The sequence below is a fragment of the Oncorhynchus nerka genome, linkage group LG19 (genome assembly GCF_034236695.1).
Source record: "Oncorhynchus nerka isolate Pitt River linkage group LG19, Oner_Uvic_2.0, whole genome shotgun sequence".
Classification (NCBI taxonomy): Eukaryota; Metazoa; Chordata; class Actinopteri; order Salmoniformes; family Salmonidae; genus Oncorhynchus; species Oncorhynchus nerka.
Genome location: NC_088414.1, coordinates 40,133,946 through 40,158,966, shown reverse-complemented (window position 1 = coordinate 40,158,966; position 25,021 = coordinate 40,133,946). Strand labels below are relative to the sequence as shown.

Below are 25,021 nucleotides of genomic sequence, written 5' to 3'. Positions count from 1 at the left end.
AGTATAGAAAGTGATGAACAGGACATATAGTATAGAATGTGATGAACAGGACATATAGTATAGAATGTGATGAACAGGACATATAGTATAGAATGTGATGAACAGGACATGTAGTATAGAATGTGATGAACAGGACATATAGTATAGAATGTGATAAACAGGACATATAGTATAGAATGTGATAAACATATAGTATAGAATGTGATGAACAGGACATATAGTATAGAATGTGATGAACAGGACATATAGTATAGAATGTGATAAACAGGACATATAGTATAGAATGTGATAAACAGGACATATAGTATAGAATGTGATAACAGGACATATAGTATAGAATGTGATGAACAGGACATATAGTATAGAATGTGATGTACAGGACATATAGCATAGAATGTGATGAACAGGACATATAGTATAGAATGTGATATACAGGACATATAGTATAGAATGTGATGAACAGGACATATAGTATAGAATGTGATGAACAGGACATATAGTATAGAATGTGATAAACAGGACATGTAGTATAGAATGTGATGAACAGGACATATAGTATAGAATGTGATGAACAGGACATATAGTATATAATGTGTTATACAGGACATATAGTATAGAATGTGATAAACAGGACATATAGTATAGAATGTGATGTACATGACATGTAGTATAGAATGTGATGAACAGGACATATAGTATAGAATGTGATGAACATATAGTATAGAATGTGATGTACAGGACATATAGTATATAATGTGTTATACAGGACATATAGTATAGAATGTGATGAACTAATAGTATAGAATGTGATGTACAGGACATATAGTATAGAATGCGATAAACAGGACATATAGTATAGAATGTGTTATACAGGACATATAGTATAGTATGTGATGAACAGGACATATAGTATAGCATGTGTTATACAGGACATATAGTATAGAATGTGTTATACAGGACATATAGTATAGAATGTGATGTACAGGACATATAGTATAGAATGTGTTATACAGGACATATAGTATAGAATGTGATGAACAGGACATATAGTATAGCATGTGTTATACAGGACATATAGTATAGAATGTGATGTACAGGACATATAGTATAGAATGTGTTATACAGGACATATAGTATAGAATGTGTTATACAGGACATATAGTATAGAATGTGATATACAGGACATGTAGTATAGAGTGTGATAAACAGGACAAATAGTATAGAATGTGATGAACATATAGTATAGAATGTGATGTACAGGACATATAGTATAGAATGTGATGAACAGGACATATAGTATAGAATGTGATGAACAGGACATATAGTATAGAATGTGATATACAGGACATATAGTATAGAATGTGATAAACAGGACATATAGTATATAATGTGATATACAGGACATATAGTATAGAATGTGATAAACAGGACATATAGTATAGAATGTGATGAACAGGATATATATAGTATAGAATGTGATGTACAGGACATATAGTATAGAATGTGATAACAGGACATATAGTATATAATGTGATGAACAGGCCATATAGTATAGAATGTGATAAACAGGACATATAGTATAGAATGTGATATACAGGACATATAGTATAGAATGTGATGTACAGGACATATAGTATAGAATGTGATGAACATATAGTATAGAATGTGATGAACAGGACAAATAGTATAGAATGTGATGTACAGGACATATAGTATAGAATGTGATGAACATATAGTATAGAATGTGATGAACATATAGTATAGAATGTGATATACAGGACATATAGTATATAATGTGATGAACAGGACATATAGTATAGAATGTGATATACAGGACATATAGTATAGAATGTGATGAACATATAGTATAGAATGTGATGAACAGGACATATAGTATAGAATGTGATGAACAGGACATATAGTATAGAATGTGATATACAGGACATATAGTATAGAATGTGATAAACAGGACATATAGTATATAATGTGATAAACAGGACATATAGTATATAATGTGATATACAGGACATATAGTATAGAATGTGATATACAGGACATATAGTATAGAATGTGATGTACAGGACATATAGTATAGAATGTGATGAACATATAGTATAGAATGTGATGAACAGGACAAATAGTATAGAATGTGATGTACAGGACATATAGTATAGAATGTGATGAACATATAGTATAGAATGTGATGAACATATAGTATAGAATGTGATATACAGGACATATAGTATATAATGTGATGAACAGGACATATAGTATAGAATGTGATATACAGGACATATAGTATAGAATGTGATGAACATATAGTATAGAATGTGATGAACAGGACATATAGTATAGAATGTGATGAACAGGACATATAGTATAGAATGTGATATACAGGACATATAGTATAGAATGTGATAAACAGGACATATAGTATATAATGTGATAAACAGGACATATAGTATATAATGTGATATACAGGACATATAGTATAGAATGTGATAAACAGGACATTTAGTATAGAATGTGATGAACAGGATATATAGTATAGAATGTGATGAACATATAGTATAGAATGTGATATACAGGACATATAGTATAGAATGTGATGTACATATAGTATAGAATGTGATGAACATATAGTATAGAATGTGATGAACAGGACATATAGTATATAATGTGTTATACAGGACATATAGTATAGAATGTGATATACAGGACATATAGTATAGAATGTGATGTACATATAGTATAGAATGTGATGAACATATAGTATAGAATGTGATGAACATATAGTATAGAATGTGATGAACAGGACATATAGTATAGAATGTGATGAACATATAGTATAGAATGTGATGAACATATAGTATAGAATGTGATGAACATATAGTATAGAATGTGATGAACATATAGTATAGAATGTGATGAACAGGATATATATAGTATAGAATGTGATGTACAGGACATATAGTATAGAATGTGATAACAGGACATATAGTATAGAATGTGATGAACATATAGTATATAATGTGATGAACAGGACATATAGCATAGAATGTGATGAACAGGACATATAGTATAGAATGTGATATACAGGACATATAGTATAGAATGTGATGAACATATAGTATATAATGTGATGAACAGGACATATAGCATAGAATGTGATGAACAGGACATATAGTATAGAATGTGATAACAGGACATATAGTATAGAATGTGATGTACAGGACATATAGTATAGAATGTGATGAACAGGACATATAGTATAGAATGTGATATACAGGACATATAGTATAGAATGTGATGAACAGGACATATAGTATAGAATGTGATGAACATATAGTATAGAATGTGATAAACAGGACATATAGTATAGAATGTGATGTACAGGACATATAGTATAGAATGTGATGAACATATAGTATAGAATGTGATGTACAGGACATATAGTATAGAATGTGATGAACAGGACATATAGTATAGAATGTGATATACAGGACATATAGTATAGAATGTGATGTACAGGACATATAGTATAGAATGTGATAACAGGACATATAGTATAGAATGTGATGAACAGGACATATAGTATAGAATGTGATGAACAGGACATATAGTAAAGAATGTGATGAACAGGATATATAGTATAGAATGTGATATACAGGACATATAGTATAGAATGTGATGAACAGGACATATAGTATAGAATGTGATATACAGGACATATAGTATAGAATGTGATGAACAGGACATATAGTATAGAATGTGATGAACAGGACATATAGTATAGAATGTGATAAACAGGACATATAGTATAGAATGTGATGAACAGGACATATAGTATAGAATGTGATATACAGGACATGTAGTATAGAATGTGATGAACAGGACATATAGTATAGAATGTGATGAACATTACATGTAGTATAGAATGTGATGAACATATAGTATAGAATGTGATGAACAGGACATATAGTATAGAATGTGATAAACAGGACATGTAGTATAGAATGTGATGAACAGGACATATAGTATAGAATGTGATGAACAGGACATATAGTATAGAATGTGATAAACAGGACATGTAGTATAGAATGTGATGAACAGGACATATAGTATAGAATGTGATGAACAGGACATATAGTATATAATGTGTTATACAGGACATATAGTATAGAATGTGATGAACATATAGTATAGAATGTGATAAACAGGACATATAGTATAGAATGTGATTAACAGGACATATAGTATAGAATGTGATGAACAGGACATATAGTATAGAATGTGATAAACAGGACATGTAGTATAGAATGTGATGAACAGGACATATAGTATAGAATGTGATGATACAGGACATATAGTATATAATGTGATTATACAGGACATATAGTATAGCATGTGTTATACAGGACATATAGTATAGAATGTGATACAGGACATATAGTATAGAATGTGATGTACAGGACATATAGTATAGAATGTGTTATACAGGACATATAGTATAGAATGTGATGAACAGGACATATAGTATAGCATGTGATATACAGGACATATAGTATAGAATGTGATGAAGGACATATAGTATAGAATGTGATATACAGGACATATAGTATAGAATGTGTTATACAGGACATATAGTATAGAATGTGATGAACTAATAGTATAGAATGTGATAAACAGGACATATAGTATAGAATGTGATGTACATATAGTATAGAATGTGATGTACAGGACATATAGTATAGAATGTGATGAACAGGACATATAGTATAGAATGTGATGAACAGGACATATAGTATAGAATGTGATATACAGGACATATAGTATAGAATGTGATAAACAGGACATATAGTATAGAATGTGATATACAGGACATATAGTATAGAATGTGATAAACAGGACATATAGTATAGAATGTAATGAACAGGATATATAGTATAGAATGTGATGTACAGGACATATAGTATAGAATGTGATAACAGGACATATAGTATAGAATGTGATATACAGGACATATAGTATAGAATGTGATATACAGGACATATAGTATAGAATGTGATATACAGGACATATAGTATAGAATGTGATGTACAGGACATATAGTATAGAATGTGATGAACATATAGTATAGAATGTGATGAACAGGACATATAGTATAGAATGTGATGAACAGGACATATAGTATAGAATGTGATGAACATATAGTATAGAATGTGATAAACATATAGTATAGAATGTGATATACAGGACATATAGTATATAATGTGATAAACAGGACATATAGTATAGAATGTGATATACAGGACATATAGTATAGAATGTGATGAAGGACATATAGTATAGAATGTGATGAACAGGACATATAGTATAGAATGTGATGAACAGGACATATAGTATAGAATGTGATATACAGGACATATAGTATAGAATGTGATAAACAGGACATATAGTATATAATGTGATAAACAGGACATATAGTATATAATGTGATATACAGGACATATAGTATAGAATGTGATAAACAGGACATTTAGTATAGAATGTGATGAACAGGATATATAGTATAGAATGTGATGAACATATAGTATAGAATGTGATATACAGGACATATAGTATAGAATGTGATGTACATATAGTATAGAATGTGATGAACATATAGTATAGAATGTGATAACAGGACATATAGTATATAATGTGATACAGGACATATAGTATAGAATGTGATATACAGGACATATAGTATAGAATGTGATGAACATATAGTATAGAATGTGATGAACATATAGTATAGAATGTGATGAACATATAGTATAGAATGTGATAAACAGGACATATAGTATAGAATGTGATAACAGGACATATAGTATAGAATGTGATAAACATATAGTATAGAATGTGATGAACAGGACATATAGTATAGAATGTGATGAACATATAGTATAGAATGTGATGAACATATAGTATAGAATGTGGTGAACATATAGTATAGAATGTGATGAACATATAGTATAGAATGTGATGAACAGGATATATATAGTATAGAATGTGATGTACAGGACATATAGTATAGAATGTGATAACAGGACATATAGTATATAATGTGATGTAAAGGACATATAGTATAGAATGTGATGAACAGGACATATAGTATAGAATGTGATATACAGGACATATAGTATAGAATGTGATGAACATATAGTATATAATGTGATGAACAGGACATATAGTATAGAATGTGATGTACAGAACATATAGTATAGAATGTGATGAACAGGACATATAGTATAGAATGTGATGTACAGAACATATAGTATAGAATGTGATATACAGGACATATAGTATAGAATGTGATGTACAGAACATATAGTATAGAATGTGATGAACAGGACATATAGTATAGAATGTGATATACAGGACATATAGTATATAATGTGATATACAGGACATATAGTATATAATGTGATATACAGGACATATAGTATAGAATGTGATAAACAGGACATGTAGTATAGAATGTGATGAACAGGACATATAGTATAGAATGTGATGAACAGGACATATAGTATATAATGTGTTATACAGGACATATAGTATAGAATGTGATGAACATATAGTATAGAATGTGATGAACAGGACATATAGTATAGAATGTGATGTACAGAACATATAGTATAGAATGTGATGAACAGGACATATAGTATAGAATGTGATGTACAGAACATATAGTATAGAATGTGATGAACAGGACATATAGTATAGAATGTGATATACAGGACATATAGTATATAATGTGATATACAGGACATATAGTATATAATGTGATATACAGGACATATAGTATAGAATGTGATATACAGGACATGTAGTATAGAATGTGATAACAGGACATATAGTATAGAATGTGATGAACAGGACATATAGTATATAATGTGATATACAGGACATATTGTATAGAATGTGATATACAGGACATGTAGTATAGAATGTGATGAACATATAGTATAGAATGTGATGAACAGGACATATAGTATAGAATGTGATGAACAGGACATATAGTATATAATGTGATATACAGGACATATAGTATATAATGTGATATACAGGACATATAGTATAGAATGTGATAAACAGGACATGTAGTATAGAATGTGATGAACAGGACATATAGTATAGAATGTGATGAACAGGACATATAGTATAGAATGTGATAAACAGGACATATAGTATAGAATGTGATGAACATATAGTATAGAATGTGATGAACAGGACATATAGTATAGAATGTGATGTACAGAACATATAGTATAGAATGTGATGAACAGGACATATAGTATAGAATGTGATGAACAGGACATATAGTATAGAATGTGATGACAGGACATATAGTATAGAATGTGATGTACAGAACATATAGTATAGAATGTGATGAACAGGACATATAGTATAGAATGTGATATACAGGACATATAGTATATAATGTGATATACAGGACATATAGTATATAATGTGATATACAGGACATATAGTATAGAATGTGATATACAGGACATGTAGTATAGAATGTGATGAACATATAGTATAGAATGTGATGAACAGGACATATAGTATAGAATGTGATGAACATATAGTATAGAATGTGATGAACATATAGTATAGAATGTGACGAACAGGACATATAGTATAGAATGTGATGAACATATAGTATAGAATGTGATATACAGGACATATAGTATAGAATGTGATATACAGGACATGTAGTATAGAGTGTGATATACAGGACATATAGTATAGAATGTGATATACAGGACATATAGTATAGAATGTGATGAACAGGACATATAGTATAGAATGTGATATACAGGACATATAGTATAGAATGTGATATACAGGACATATAGTATAGAATGTGATGAACAGGACATATAGTATAGAATGTGATGAACATATAGTATAGAATGTGATGAACAGGACATATAGTATAGAATGTGATATACAGGACATATAGTATAGAATGTGATGAACAGGACATATAGTATATAATGTGTTATACAGGACATATAGTATAGAATGTGATGAACAGGACATGTAGTATAGAATGTGATGAACAGGACATATAGTATAGAATGTGATGAACAGGACATGTAGTATAGAATGTGATGAACAGGACATATAGTATAGAATGTGATGAACATATAGTATAGAATGTGATGTACAGGACATATAGTATATAATGTGTTATACAGGACATATAGTATAGAATGTGATGAACATATAGTATAGAATGTGATGTACAGGACATATAGTATAGAATGCGATAAACAGGACATATAGTATAGAATGTGTTATACAGGACATATAGTATATATTGTGATATACTGTACATATAGTATAGTATGTGATGAACAGGACATATAGTATAGCATGTGTTATACAGGACATATAGTATAGAATGTGTTATACAGGACATATAGTATAGAATGTGATAAACAGGACATATAGTATAGAATGTGATGAACATATAGTATAGAATGTGATGAACATATAGTATAGAATGTGATGTACAGGACATATAGTATAGAATGTGATGAACAGGACATATAGTATAGAATGTGATGAACAGGACATGTAGTATAGAATGTGATGAACAGGACATATAGTATAGAATGTGTTATACAGGACATATAGTATAGAATGTGATAAAGGACATATAGTATATAATGTGATAACAGGACATATAGTATAGAATGTGATGAACAGGACATATAGTATAGAATGTGATAAACAGGACATATAGTATAGAATGTGATAAACAGGACATATAGTATAGAATGTGATAACAAGACATATAGTATAGAATGTGATGAACAGGACATATAGTATAGAAATGGGTGTAACATATAGTATAGAATGTGATGAACAGGACATATAGTATATAATGTGATATACAGGACATATAGTATAGAATGTGATGAACATATAGTATAGAATGTGATGTACAGGACATATAGTATAGTATGTGATAAACAGGACATATAGTATAGCATGTGTTATACAGGACATATAGTATAGAATGTGTTATAGAGGACATATAGTATAGAATGTGATGTACATGACATGTAGTATAGAATGTGATGAACAGGACATATAGTATAGAATGTGATGAACATATAGTATAGAATGTGATGTACAGGACATATAGTATATAATGTGTTATACAGGACATATAGTATAGAATGTGATGAACATATAGTATAGAATGTGATGTACAGGACATATAGTATAGAATGCGATAAACAGGACATATAGTATAGAATGTGTTATACAGGACATATAGTATATAATGTGATATACAGGACATATAGTATAGTATGTGATGAACAGGACATATAGTATAGCATGTGTTATACAGGACATATAGTATAGAATGTGTTATACAGGACATATAGTATAGAATGTGATAAACAGGACATATAGTATAGAATGTGATGAACATATAGTATAGAAAGTGATGAACAGGACATATAGTATAGAATGTGATGAACAGGACATATAGTATAGAATGTGATGAACAGGACATATAGTATAGAATGTGATGAACAGGACATGTAGTATAGAATGTGATGAACAGGACATATAGTATAGAATGTGATAAACAGGACATATAGTATAGAATGTGATAAACATATAGTATAGAATGTGATGAACAGGACATATAGTATAGAATGTGATAAACAGGACATATAGTATAGAATGTGATAAACAGGACATATAGTATAGAATGTGATAACAGGACATATAGTATAGAATGTGATGAACAGGACATATAGTATAGAATGTGATGTACAGGACATATAGCATAGAATGTGATGAACAGGACATATAGTATAGAATGTGATATACAGGACATATAGTATAGAATGTGATGAACAGGACATATAGTATAGAATGTGATGAACAGGACATATAGTATAGCATGTGTTATACAGGACATATAGTATAGAATGTGTTATACAGGACATATAGTATAGAATGTGATGTACAGGACATATAGTATAGAATGTGTTATACAGGACATATAGTATAGAATGTGATGAACAGGACATATAGTATAGCATGTGTTATACAGGACATATAGTATAGAATGTGATACAGTATGTACATACATATGTGAGAGGTTTCCCATGGGTACAAACATCTTCGTCTGGATGTCTGGAATCTCAATACCCTCCAGACCTCTAAAAACAAGACATCACATAGTCTATTAACTTGATTAGATGTATTTACCATAGATAGTCAACATGTACAGTGCCTTGCGAAAGTATTCGGCCCCCTTGAACTTTGCGACCTTTTGCCACATTTCAGGCTTCAAACAAAGATATAAAACTGTATTTTTTTGTGAAGAATCAACAACAAGTGGGACACAATCATGAAGTGGAACGACATTTATTGAATATTTCAAACTTTTTTAACAAATCAAAAACTGAAAAATTGGGCGTGCAAAATTATTCAGCCCCCTTAAGTTAATACTTTGTAGCGCCACCTTTTGCTGCGATTACAGCTGTAAGTCGCTTGGGGTATGTCTCTATCAGTTTTGCACATCGAGAGACTGACATTTTTTCCCATTCCTCCTTGCAAAACAGCTCGAGCTCAGTGAGGTTGGATGGAGAGCATTTGTGAACAGCAGTTTTCAGTTCTTTCCACAGATTCTCGATTGGATTCAGGTCTGGACTTTGACTTGGCCATTCTAACACCTGGATATGTTTATTTTTGAACCATTCTATTGTAGATTTTGCTTTATGTTTGGGATCATTGTCTTGTTGGAAGACAAATCTCCGTCCCAGTCTCAGGTCTTTTGCAGACTCCATCAGGTTTTCTTCCAGAATGGTCCTGTATTTGGCTCCATCCATCTTCCCATCAATTTTAATCTTCCCTGTCCCTGCTGAAGAAAAGCAGGCCCAAACCATGATACTGCCACCACCATGTTTGACAGTGGGGATGGTGTGTTCAGGGTGATGAGCTGTGTTGCTTTTACGCCAAACATAACGTTTTGCATTGTTGCCAAAAAGTTCAATTTTGGTTTAATCTGACCAGAGCACCTTCTTCCACATGTTTGGTGTGTCTCCCAGGTGGCTTGTGGCAAACTTTAAACAACACTTTTTACGGATATCTTTAAGAAATGGCTTTCTTATTGCCAGTCTTCCATAAAGGCCAGATTTGTGCAATATACGACTGATTGTTGTCCTATGGACAGAGTCTCCCACCTCAGCTGTAGATCTCTGCAGTTCATCCAGAGTGATCATGGGCCTCTTGGCTGCATCTCTGATCAGTCTTCTCCTTGTATGAGCTGAAAGTTTAGAGGGACGGCCAGGTCTTGGTAGATTTGCAGTGGTCTGATACTCCTTCCATTTCAATATTATCGCTTGCACAGTGCTCCTTGGGATGTTTAAAGCTTGGGAAATCTTTTTGTATCCAAATCCAGCTTTAAACTTCTTCACAACAGTATCTCGGACCTGCCTGGTGTGTTCCTTGTTCTTCATGATGCTCTCTGCGCTTTTAACGGACCTCTGAGACTATCACAGTGCAGGTGCATTTATACGGAGACTTGATTACACACAGTTGGGTTGTATTTATCATCATTAGTCATTTAGGTCAACATTGGATCATTCAGAGATCCTCACTGAACTTCTGGAGAGAGTTTGCTGCACTGAAAGTAAAGGGGCTGAATAATTTTGCACGCCCAATTTTTCAGTTTTTGATTTGTTAAAAAAGTTTGAAATATCCAATAAATGTCGTTCCACTTCATGATTGTGTCCCACTTGTTGTTGATTCTTCACAAAAAAATACAGTTTTATATCTTTATGTTTGAAGCCTGAAATGTGGCAAAAGGTCGCAAAGTTCAAGGGGGCCGAATACTTTCGCAAGGCACTGTATCTTCCTATAGTGTACGATACTGGTAGGTACTCGTCGGTACTGGTAAGTACTGGTAAGTATTGGTAGATACCGGTAAGTACTGGTAGGTACTGCTAAGTACTGATAGATACTGGTAAGTACTGGTAGGTACTGGTAAGTACTGGTAGGTACTGGTAAGTACTGATACATACTGGTAAGTACTGGTAGGTACTGTTAGGTACTGGTAAGTACTGGTAGATACTGGTAAGTACTGATAGATACTTGTAAGTACTGTTAGGTACTGGTAGATACTTGTAGTTACAGATAGGTACTGGTAGGTACTGTTCGGTACTGTTCGATACTGGTAGGTACTGGTAGGTACTGGTAGATACTGGAAGATACTGGAAGGTAGTGGTAGATACTGGTAGGTAGTGGTAAGTACTGGTATGTACTGATAGCATACAGTACTGATAGGTAGTGGTAGGTATTTCGTAGGTACTGTTAGTGTATGGTACTGGTAGGCTGTATGTGTACTACTCACAGGGACTGGAGCTGGGTCAGGTGATCAAAGTGACCCGGGTGGATGTGGAACAGAGGATTATGGGATATGTTCCTGTGACAATAAGTTAAGAAGTGATCTGTCTGACAGGCGGATGGACAGGCAGGCAGGTATTCTGAAACTAACATCTTTTAACAGTCAGTAGAACATCATTTGTCATCTTTTATTAAGCCCCGTTGGTCAGATGTAAAGCCACGTTTCCAGGGTTAGAGGAGAAGCAGACATAAACACTCCTGTGTTGTGAGACTCACAGAATGAGGAGAGACTTTAAAAGCTCTTAAAGCTGTTAAACTGAGGTAATTAACAGCTGTTAAATTGACGTAATTAACAGTATATATTTGTAATATCTTCAATCATTTTTATCATATGCTATGCCGTAATCGGGTTCCATTTGGGAACTGTGTTTTGAGACTCACAGAATGAGGAGAGACTTTAAAAGCTCTTAAAGCTGTTAAACTGAGGTAATTAACAGCTGTTAAATTGACGTAATTAACAGTATATATTTGTAATATCTTCAATCATTTTTATCATATGCTATGCCGTAATCGGGTTCCATTTGGGAACTGTGTTGTGTGACTCACAGTTTGACGAGAGACTTTAGGCTCTTAAAGGTGTTGTTGGGGAGCTCAGTAATCCGGTTGTCCGACAGGTCTCTGAAAACAGAGGGAGAGAAAAAAGGAGAGGGAGGTGGGGGAGCGAGAGCAGGAGGGGTGAGAGAGGGGGGGTAAGGAGAGAGGGGAGAGAGAGGGAGAGCAGGAGGGCAGAGAGAGGGGGAAGGAGAGGGGGAAAGAGAGAGGGAGAGAGAGGGGAGAGCGAGAGCAGGAGGGCAGAGAGGGTGGAAGGAGAGGGGGAAGGAGAGAGGGAGAGAGAGGAGGGAGGGAGAGCAGGAGGGGAGAGAGAGGGGGAGGAGAGAGGTAGAGAGAGGGGAGCGAGAGCAGGAGGGGAGAGAGAGAGGGAAGGAGAGAGGGAGAGAGGGGGGAGTGAGAGCAGGAGGGGAGAGAAGGGGGTAAGGAGAGAGGGAGAGAAAGAGAATGTCAGGAAGACAAGTAGACAGAATGACAAGTAGACATAATGATAGGTAGACAGGTAGACAGAATGACAGGTACACAGAATGACAGGTAGACAGGTAGACAGAATGACAGGTAGACAGGTAGAAAGAATGACAGGTAGACAGGTAGACAGAATGACAGGTAGAAATAATGACAGGTAGACAGGTAGACAGAATGACAGGTGACAGGTAGAAAGAATGACAGGTAGACAGAATGACAGGTAGACAGGTAGACATAATGACAGGTAGACAGAATGACAGGTAGACAGAATGACAGGTAGAAAGAATGACAGGTAGACAGGTGACAGATAGAAAGAATGACAGGTAGACAGAATGACAGGTAGACAGGTAGACAGAATGACAGGTAGACAGAATGACAGGTAGACAGGTAGAAAGAATGACAGGTACACAGAATGACAGGTAGACAGGTAGACAGAATGACAGGTAGAAAGAATGACAGGTAGACAGTCGACAGATAGAAAGAATGACAGGTAGACAGGTAGACAGAATGACAGGTAGAAAGAATGACAGGTAGACAGGTAGACAGAATGACAGGTAGAAAGAATGACAGGTAGACAGGTAGACAGAATGACAGGTGACAGGTAGAAAGAATGACAGGTAAACAGGTAGACAGAATGACAGGTGGACAGAATGACAGGTAGACAGGTAGAAAGAATGACAGGTAGACAGAATGACAGGTAGACAGAATGACAGATGACAGGTAGAATGAATGACAGGTACACAGAATGACAGGTAGACAGGTAGAAAGAATGACAGGTAGACAGTTAGACAGAATGACAGGTACACAGAATGACAGGTGACAGGTAGAAAGAATGACAGGTAGACAGAATGACAGACAGGTAGAAAGAATGACAGGTAGACAGAATGACAGGTAGACAGGTGACAGATAGAAAGAATGACAGGTAGACACGTAGACAGAATGACACGTAGACAGAATGACAGGTAGACAGAATGACAGGTACATAGAATGACAGGTGACAGGTAGAAAGAATGACAGGTAGACAGAATGACAGGTAGACAGAATGACAGGTGACAGGTAGAAAGAATGACAGGTAGAAAGAATGACAGGTGACAGGTAGAAAGAATGACAGGTAGACATAATGACAGGTAGACAGAATGACAGGTACACAGAATGACAGGTACACAGCATGACAGGTGACAGGTAGAAAGAATGACAGGTAGACAGGTAGAAAGAATGACAGGTAGACAGAATGACAGGTAGACAGAATGACAGGTACACAGAATGACAGGTACACAGCATGACAGGTGACAGGTAGAAAGAATGACAGGTAGACAGAATGACAGGTAGACAGAATGACAGGTAGACAGAATTACATAATGACAGGTAGACAGAATAACAGGTGACAGGTAGACAGAATGACAGGTAGACAGAACGGCTGAATGACGGAGTAGTTACTCACAGTTCTTCCAGCACCACCCTCAACTGAAATTTGTTCTACTTCTCATTGTTCAGTTAAGGTTCTGCTAATAGTTGTCATTGTTCAGTTAGAGTTCTGCTAATAGTTGTCATTTTTCAGTTAGGGTTCTGCTAATAGTTGTCATTGTTCAGTTAGGGTTCTGCTAATAGTTGTCATTGTTCAGTTAGGGTTCTAGTAATAGTTGTCATTGTTCAGTTAGGGTTCTGCTAATAGTTGTCATTGTTCAGTTAGGGTTCTGCTAATAGTTGTCATTGTTCAGTTAAGGTTCTGCTAATAGTTGTCATTTTTCAGTTAGGGTTCTGCTAATAGTTGTCATTGTTCAGTTAGGGTTCTAGTAATAGTTGTCATTGTTCAGTTAGGGTTCTGGTAATAGTTGTCATTGTTCAGTTAGGGTTCTCCTAATAGTTGTCATTGTTCAATTAGGGTTCTGCTAATAGTTGTCATTGTTCAGTTAGGGTTCTGCTAATAGTTGTCATTGTTCAGTTAGGGTTCTGCTAATAGTTGTCATTGTTCAGTTAGGGTTCTGCTAATAGTTGTCATTGTTCAGTTAGGGTTCTGCTAATAGTTGTCATTGTTCAGTTAGGGTTCTGCTAATAGTTGTCATTGTTCAGTTAGGGTTCTAGTAATAGTTGTCATTGTTCAGTTAGGGTTCTAGTAATAGTTGTCATTGTTCAGTTAGGGTTCTAGTAATAGTTGTCATTGTTCAGTTAGGGTTCTAGTAATAGTTGTCATTGTTCAGTTAGGGTTCCACTCACAGTTCTTCTAGAACCACTAGAGACTGAAAAGTGTTCTCAGGAAGAGTTGTGATCTTGTTGTCCATTAGGAGCCTGTCAGGGATAGAGAGAATTACTACAGATTAATGGTTTCAAACATTTCTTCATCACACAGACACACACAGTCTTGTTCAACCCCCCAGTGGTTGTGTGAGTTACTAGGCTGACAGAGTGGTTGTGTGAGTTACTAGGCTGACAGAATGGTTGTGTGAGTTACTAGGCTGACAGAGTGGTTGTGTGAGTTACTAGGCTGACAGAGTGGTTGTGTGAGTTACTAGGCTGACAGAGTGGTTGTGTGAGTGACTAGGCTGACAGAGTGGTTGTGTGAGTTACTAGGCTGACAGAGTGGTTGTGTGAGTTACCAGGCTGACAGAGTGGTTGTGTGAGTTACCAGGCTGACAGAGTGGTTGTGTGAGTTACTAGGCTGACAGAATGGTTGTGTGAGTGACTAGGCAGACATAATGGTTGTGTGAGTTACTAGGCTGACAGAATGGTTGTGTGAGTTACTAGGCAGACATAATGGTTGTGTGAGTTACTAGGCTGACAGAGTGGTTGTGTGAGTTACTAGGCTGACAGAATGGTTGTGTGAGTTACTAGGCTGACAGAGTGGTTGTGTGAGTTACTAGGCTGACAGAGTGGTTGTGTGAGTTACTAGGCTGACAGAGTGGTTGTGTGAGTTACTAGGCTGACAGAGTAGTAGTTGTGAGTTACTAGGCTGACAGAGTGGTTGTGTGAGTTACTAGGCTGACAGAGTGGTTGTGTGAGTTACTAGGCTGACAGAGTGGTTGTGTGAGTTACTAGGCTGACAGAGTGGTTGTGTGAGTTACTAGGCTGACAGAGTGGTTGTGTGAGTTACTAGGCTGACAGAGTAGTTGTGTGAGTTACTAGGCTGACAGAGTGGTTGTGTGAGTTACTAGACTGACAGAGTGGTTGTGTGAGTTACTAGGCTGACAGAATGGTTGTGTGAGTGACCAGGCTGACAGAATGGTTGTGTGAGTGACTAGGCAGACATAATGGTTGTGTGAGTTACTAGGCTGACAGAGTGGTTGTGTGAGTTACTAGGCTGACAGAATGGTTGTGTGAGTTACTAGGCTGACAGAGTGGTTGTGTGAGTTACTAGGCTGACAGAGTGGTTGTGTGAGTTACTAGGCTGACAGAGTGGTTGTGTGAGTTACTAGGCTGACAGAGTGGTTGTGTGAGTGACTAGGCTGACAGAGTGGTTGTGTGAGTGACCAGGCTGACAGAATGGTTGTGTGAGTTACTAGGCTGACAGAATGGTTGTGTGAGTTACTAGGCTGATAGAGTGGTTGTGTGAGTTACTAGGCTGACAGAATGGTTGTGTGAGTGACCAGGCTGACAGAATGGTTGTGTGAGTGACTAGGCAGACATAATGGTTGTGTGAGTTACTAGGCTGACAGAATGGTTGTGTGAGTTACTAGGCAGACATAATGGTTGTGTGAGTTACTAGGCTGACAGAGTGGTTGTGTGAGTTACTAGGCTGACAGAATGGTTGTGTGAGTTACTAGGCTGACAGAGTGGTTGTGTGAGTGACTAGGCTGACAGAGTAGTTGTGTGAGTTACTAGGCTGACAGAGTGGTTGTGTGAGTGACTAGGCTGACATAGTAGTTGTGTGAGTCACTAGGCTGACAGAGTGGTTGTGTGAGTTACTAGGCTGATAGAGTGGTTGTGTGAGTTACTAGGCTGACAGAATGGTTGTGTGAGTTACTAGGCTGACAGAGTGGTTGTGTGAGTTACTAGGCTGACAGAGTGGTTGTGTGAGTTACTAGGCTGACAGAATGGTTGTGTGAGTTACTAGGCTGACAGAGTAGTTGTGTGAGTTACTAGGCTGACAGAATGGTTGTGTGAGTGACTAGGCTGACAGAGTAGTTGTGTGAGTTACTAGGCTGACAGAGTGGTTGTGTGAGTGACTAGGCTGACAGAGTAGTTGTGTGAGTTACTAGGCTGACAGAATGGTTGTGTGAGTGACTAGGCTGACAGAGTAGTTGTGTGAGTTACTAGGCTGACAGAGTGGTTGTGTGAGTTATGAACAATACCTGTGAAAGATTTTAAAAAACACACAATGTGTGCACGCTCGTGCACAAACACAAAACGCTTCAGAGTGTGTGTAGGTGTAACGGCTGTTGGAAGAAGAGGACCAAGGTGCAGCGTGGTATGTGTCCATATTTATTTAATGAACACTGGAATCACAAAAATAACAAAGCGAACGACCGAAACACTTCTGTCTGGTGCAGACACACAACAGAAAACAACTACCCACACCCATAGTGGGAAAACAGGCTGCCTAAGTATGGTTCTCAATGAGAGACAACGATAACCAGCTGCCTCTAATTGGGAACCATAACAGGCCTAAACATAGAAACACAACACCTAGACATACAACATAGAATACCCAGCCACATCACACCCTGACCAAACAAAAAATGGAAATATACAAAGCAATCTAGGGTCAGGGCGTGACAGTACTCCCCCCAAAGGTGCGGACGCCGGCCGCAAAACCTGAACCTATAGGGGCGGGTCTGGGTGAGCATCTGTCCGCGGTGGTGGCTCTGGCGCGGGACGTGGACCCCACTCCACCATAGGCTTGGCCCACTTAAGTGGCGCCTTTGGAGCGGCGACCTTCGCCGCCGACCTCGGACTGGGCACCCTTGCAGCGGGCTCCGAATAGACGGGAAAACAGGCTGCCTAAGTATGGTTCTCAATCAGAGACAACGATAACCAGCTGCCTCTGATTGGGAACTATACCAGGCCTAAACATAGAAACACAACACCTAGACATACAAACATAGAATACCCAGCCACATCACACCCTGACCAAACAAAAAATGGAAACATACAAAGCAATCTAGGGTCAGGGCGTGACAGTAGGAGTCACATTAGATACATTCTGATATCCAAACAGACAACAAGACGTGTTTGTTCCCACACACTAACACACAGTCACACCTCCCCCATGTACCTTACCTGACACATACACACTAACACACAGTCACACCTCCCCATATACCTTACCTGACACATACACACTAACACACAGTCACACCTCCCCCATGTACCTTACCTGACACATACACACTAACACACAGTCACACCTCCCCATATACCTTACCTGACACATACACACTAACACACAGTCACACCTCCCCATATACCTTACCTGACACATACACACTAACACACAGTCACACCTCCCCATGTACCTTACCTGACATATACACACTAACACACAGTCACAATCTCCCCATGTACCTTACCTGACACATACACACTAACACACAGTCACACCTCCCCCATGTACCTTACCTGACACATACACACTAACACACAGTCACACCTCCCCCATATACCTTACCTGACACATACACACTAACACACAGTCACACCTCCCCCATATACCTTACCTGACAAATACACACTAACACACAGTCACACCTCCCCATATACCTTACCTGACACATACACACTAACACACAGTCACAATCTCCCCCATATACCTTACTTGACACATACACACTAACACACAGTCACACCTCCCCATATACCTTACCTGACACATACACACTAACACACAGTCACAATCTCCCCCATGTACCTTACCTGACACATACACACTAACACAGAGTCACACCTCCCCCATGTACCTTACCTGACACATACACACTAACACACAGTCACACCTCCCCATATACATAAAACAGCAGTTGTGATTCTGATTCAGTGTCAGCAATAAGACACCAACAGTTTATTTTATGAGAAATACATTAAAAACACAACACTATTTGTAATAGACATCAATACAGGAGAGAAATATGCTAGCCAGGCCGCTCCAGATGAGACATGGCTTCTGTATGTGTACCATTCAGAAGGAGAATGAGCAAGACAAAAGATTGTAAGGGCATTTCAACGGTGTAACGAAGACCCTGAGAGTGGAGAATCAGGTGGTACGTTTTAATAAAACCAACAGACATGGAACGAGACAACATAGTAGTGGAGTCTTAACACAGAAACCTGAGTCAATAACACCTGGGACAAGAAACAAAAGGAGTGACAGATATAGGGGAGGTAATCAGGAAGGTGATGGAGTCCAGGTGCGCGTAACGATGGAGACAGGTGTGCGTCATAATCAGTAAACTGGCGACGTCGAGCGCCGGAGCGGGAGTAGGCGTGTCAAACTGGGTATGGTAGTCGGTACCAGGTGCGCCGGTTTGTGTCAAGAACTGGAACGCTGCTGGGGTTTTTCACACTCAAGAGTTTCCTGTGTGTATCAAGAACGGTCCACCACTCAAAGGACATCCAGCCAACTGGACACAACTGTGGGAAGCATTGGAGTCAACATGGACCAGTATCCCTGTGGAACGTTTTAGACACCTTGTAGAGTCCATGCCGTGAGATCTTGTTGAATATTCACCACTGATGTTGGTGCTGAGTCAGTCACAAATACAGCACGCTACGACACACACACACACACACACACACACACACACACACACACACACACACACACACACACACACACACACACACACACACACACACACACACACACACACACACACACACACACACACACACACACACACACACACAGCTGTCTAATCCTTAGTGTGTGAATCAGCTGTGTATTCCGGTGGAGGAGTAAACAACATATCTAAGTGACAGTCAGTCAGTCTGTCTGCTGTCATTGAGTCAGAGGGATGGAGATGCAGAGCCTGAAGCCTAATATAACTCACCATGTCTGAGAAACAGAGGGGGGAGAGATGGAGAGGGAGAGCGTGAGAGAGGGAGAGAGATTTATACGTTCCTACTCTTCTTTGGCAGTGGCCTTAGCAAATCCCTACATTTCCATGCCAATAAAGCCTCTTGAATTAAATTGTATGAGACAGGGAGTGAGAGAGAGAGAGAGAGACAGAGAGAGAGAGCGTGAGAAGTAGAGAGGGATAAAGAGAGCGAAAGAGAGAGAGAAAGAGACAGACAAAGAAAAAGAGAGAGAGAGAGAGAGAGAGAGCAGGAGTGGGAAGGAGAGAGAGACATAAAGAGTGGGAGTGAGAAGGAGAGATAGAATGAAAGAGAGAAGGAGGGCTTATAGAAGAAATAGAGAAAGACCACCAAGGTATGTTGCAGAAGTGATTTTACCAGAGGATTCTGGGTAATAAAAAAACAGAGAAGGAGTCCTACCAGACTAACATTGAGTCTGTACAGATCCCCCATTGAGATATACTACTATAAGTTTACCACGCCTGTAGGATACAGAGACAGGGGAAATTAGTGTCCGTCCAAAATGGTACCCTATACTACCCTATTACCTCTACAGGTGTGGGCCCTGGCCAAAAGTAGTGCACCGTATACAAAATAGGGGTCCATTTGGAACGAACCCTTCACAAACCAACGCTGTGTCAACAGAGACTCCTCGTTCAGATAAGAGTTTTAAAACTCTGTAGGAAACAAGCTTCACATGGAGATTTCCTTTGAGATTCGTGTTTAATTGTGTTGCAAAGTGAAGTAAAGTGATGTTTTGTAGGATATCGGATCAGACAGGGAAATCCTAACAAACTCCTAACAAAATAGAATATCCTAACAAACTCCTAACAAACTAGGATATCCTAACAAACTCCTAACAAACTAGGATATCCTAACAAACTCCTAACAAACTAGGATATCCTAACAAACTCCTAACAAACTCCTAACAAACTAGGATATCCTAACAAACTCCTAACAAACTAGGATATCCTAACAAACTCCTAACAAAATAGGATATCCTAACAAACTCCTAACAAACTAGGATATCCTAACAAACTCCTAACAAACTCCTAACAAACTAGGATATCCTAACAAACTCCTAACAAACTAGGATATCCTAACAAACTCCTAACAAACTAGGATATCCTAACAAACTCCTAACAAACTAGGATATCCTAACAAACTCCTAACAAACTCCTAACAAACTCCTAACAAACTAGGATATCCTAACAAACTCCTAACAAACTAGGATATCCTAACAAACTCCTAACAAAATAGGATATCCTAACAAACTCCTAACAAAATAGGATATCCTAACAAACTCCTAACAAACTCCTAACAAAATAGGATATCCTAACAAACTCCTAACAAAATAGGATATCCTAACAAACTCCTAACAAACTCCTAACAAAATAGGATATCCTAACAAACTCCTAACAAACTCCTAACAAAATAGGATATCCTAACAAACTCCTAACAAACTCCTAACAAAATAGGATATCCTAACAAACTCCTAACAAACTCCTAACAAAATAGGATATCCTAACAAACTCCTAACAAACTCCTAACAAAATAGAATATCCTAACAAACTCCTAACAAACTCCTAACAAAATAGGATATCCTAACAAACTCCTAACAAAATAGGATATCCTGACAAACTCCTAACAAAATAGGATATCCTAACAAACTCCTAACAAAATAGAATATCCTAACAAACTCCTAACAAAATAGGATATCCTAACAAACTCCTAACAAAATAGGATATCCTAACAAACTCCTAACAAACTCCTAACAAAATAGGATATCCTAACAAACTCCTAACAAACTCCTAACAAAATAGGATATCCTAACAAACTCCTAACAAAATAGGATATCCTAACAAACTCCTAACAAACTCCTAACAAACTCCTAACAAACTCCTAACAAAATAGGATATCCTAACAAACTCCTAACAAACTCCTAACAAACTCCTAACAAAATAGGATATCCTAACAAACTCCTAACAAAATAGAATATCCTAACAAACTCCTAACAAACTCCTAACAAAATAGGATATCCTAACAAACTCCTAACAAAATAGGATATCCTAACAAACTCCTAACAAACTCCTAACAAAATAGAATATCCTAACAAACTCCTAACAAACTAGGATATCCTAACAAACTCCTAACAAAATAGGATATCCTAACAAACTCCTAACAAAATAGGATATCCTAACAAACTCCTAACAAACTCCTAACAAAATAGGATATCCTAACAAACTCCTAACAAACTCCTAACAAAATAGAATATCCTAACAAACTCCTAACAAAATAGGATATCCTAACAAACTCCTAACAAAATAGGATATCCTAACAAACTCCTAACAAACTCCTAACAAAATAGAATATCCTAACAAACTCCTAACAAACTCCTAACAAAATAGGATATCCTAACAAACTCCTAACAAAATAGGATATCCTGACAAACTCCTAACAAAATAGGATATCCTAACAAACTCCTAACAAAATAGAATATCCTAACAAACTCCTAACAAAATAGGATATCCTAACAAACTCCTAACAAAATAGAATATCCTAACAAACTCCTAACAAACTCCTAACAAAATAGGATATCCTAACAAACTCCTAACAAAATAGGATATCCTGACAAACTCCTAACAAACTAGGATATCCTAACAAACTCCTAACAAACTCCTAACAAAATAGGATATCCTAACAAACTCCTAACAAACTAGGATATCCTAACAAACTCCTAACAAAATAGGATATCCTGACAAACTCCTAACAAACTCCTAACAAACTAGGATATCCTAACAAACTCCTAACAAACTAGGATATCCTAACAAACTCCTAACAAACTAGGATATCCTAACAAACTCCTAACAAAATAGGATATCCTAACAAACTCCTAACAAACTAGGATATCCTAACAAACTCCTAACAAACTAGGATATCCTAACAAACTCCTAACAAACTAGGATATCCTAACAAACTCCTAACAAACTAGGATATCCTAACAAACTCCTAACAAACTAGGATATCCTAACAAACTCCTAACAAAATAGGATATCCTAACAAACTCCTAACAAAATAGGATATCCTAACAAACTCCTAACAAACTCCTAACAAAATAGGATATCCTAACAAACTCCTGACAAACTCCTAACAAAATAGGATATCCTGACAAACTCCTAACAAAATAGGATATCCTGACAAACTCCTAACAAACTCCTAACAAAATAGAATATCCTAACAAACTCCTAACAAAATAGAATATCCTAACAAACTCCTAACAAACTCCTAACAAAATAGGATATCCTAACAAACTCCTAACAAAATAGAATATCCTAACAAACTCCTAACAAAATAGGATATCCTAACAAACTCCTAACAAACTAGGATATCCTAACAAACTCCTAACAAAATAGGATATCCTAACAAACTCCTAACAAACTAGGATATCCTAACAAACTCCTAACAAAATAGGATATCCTAACAAACTCCTAACAAAATAGGATATCCTAACAAATTCCTAACAAACTCCTAACAAAATAGGATATCCTAACAAACTCCTAACAAACTCCTAACAAACTAGGATATCCTAACAAACTCCTAACAAACTAGGATATCCTAACAAACTCCTAACAAAATAGGATATCCTAACAAACTCCTAACAAACTAGGATATCCTAACAAACTCCTAACAAAATAGGATATCCTAACAAACTCCTAACAAACTAGGATATCCTAACAAACTCCTAACAAACTCCTAACAAAATAGGATATCCTAACAAACTCCTAACAAACTAGGATATCCTAACAAACTCCTAACAAAATAGGATATCCTAACAAACTCCTAACAAACTAGGATATCCTAACAAACTCCTAACAAACTCCTAACAAAATAGGATATCCTAACAAACTCCTAACAAAATAGGATATCCTAACAAACTCCTAACAAACTCCTAACAAACTAGGATATCCTAACAAACTCCTAACAAAATAGGATATCCTAACAAACTCCTAACAAACTAGGATATCCTAACAAACTCCTAACAAAATAGGATATCCTAACAAACTCCTAACAAACTAGGATATCCTAACAAACTCCTAACAAAATAGGATATCCTAACAAACTCCTAACAAACTAGGATATCCTAACAAACTCCTAACAAAATAGGATATCCTAACAAACTCCTAACAAACTAGGATATCCTAACAAACTCCTAACAAAATAGGATATCCTAACAAACTCCTAACAAACTAGGATATCCTAACAAACTCCTAACAAACTCCTAACAAACTAGGATATCCTAACAAACTCCTAACAAACTAGGATATCCTAACAAACTCCTAACAAAATAGGATATCCTAACAAACTCCTAACAAACTAGGATATCCTAACAAACTCCTAACAAACTCCTAACAAAATAGGATATCCTAACAAACTCCTAACAAAATAGGATATCCTAACAAACTCCTAACAAACTCCTAACAAAATAGGATATCCTAACAAACTCCTAACA

At 36.6% G+C, this 25,021-nt stretch overlaps 1 protein-coding gene across 1 annotated transcript in view; it reads right to left on the bottom strand.

The window, feature by feature from the left end:
* LOC115117438 (relaxin receptor 2-like) overlaps window positions 1–25,021 on the bottom strand; it is a 244,117-nt gene that overhangs the window by 73,412 nt on the left and 145,684 nt on the right. The window contains exons 11-14 of the mRNA XM_065004938.1: window positions 15,721–15,792; window positions 13,039–13,110; window positions 12,440–12,511; window positions 10,173–10,244 (exon numbers count right to left, since the gene is read on the bottom strand). Coding sequence (XP_064861010.1) covers window positions 10,173–10,244; window positions 12,440–12,511; window positions 13,039–13,110; window positions 15,721–15,792 — 288 coding nt within the window. The remainder of the gene's footprint in view (window positions 1–10,172; window positions 10,245–12,439; window positions 12,512–13,038; window positions 13,111–15,720; window positions 15,793–25,021) is intronic.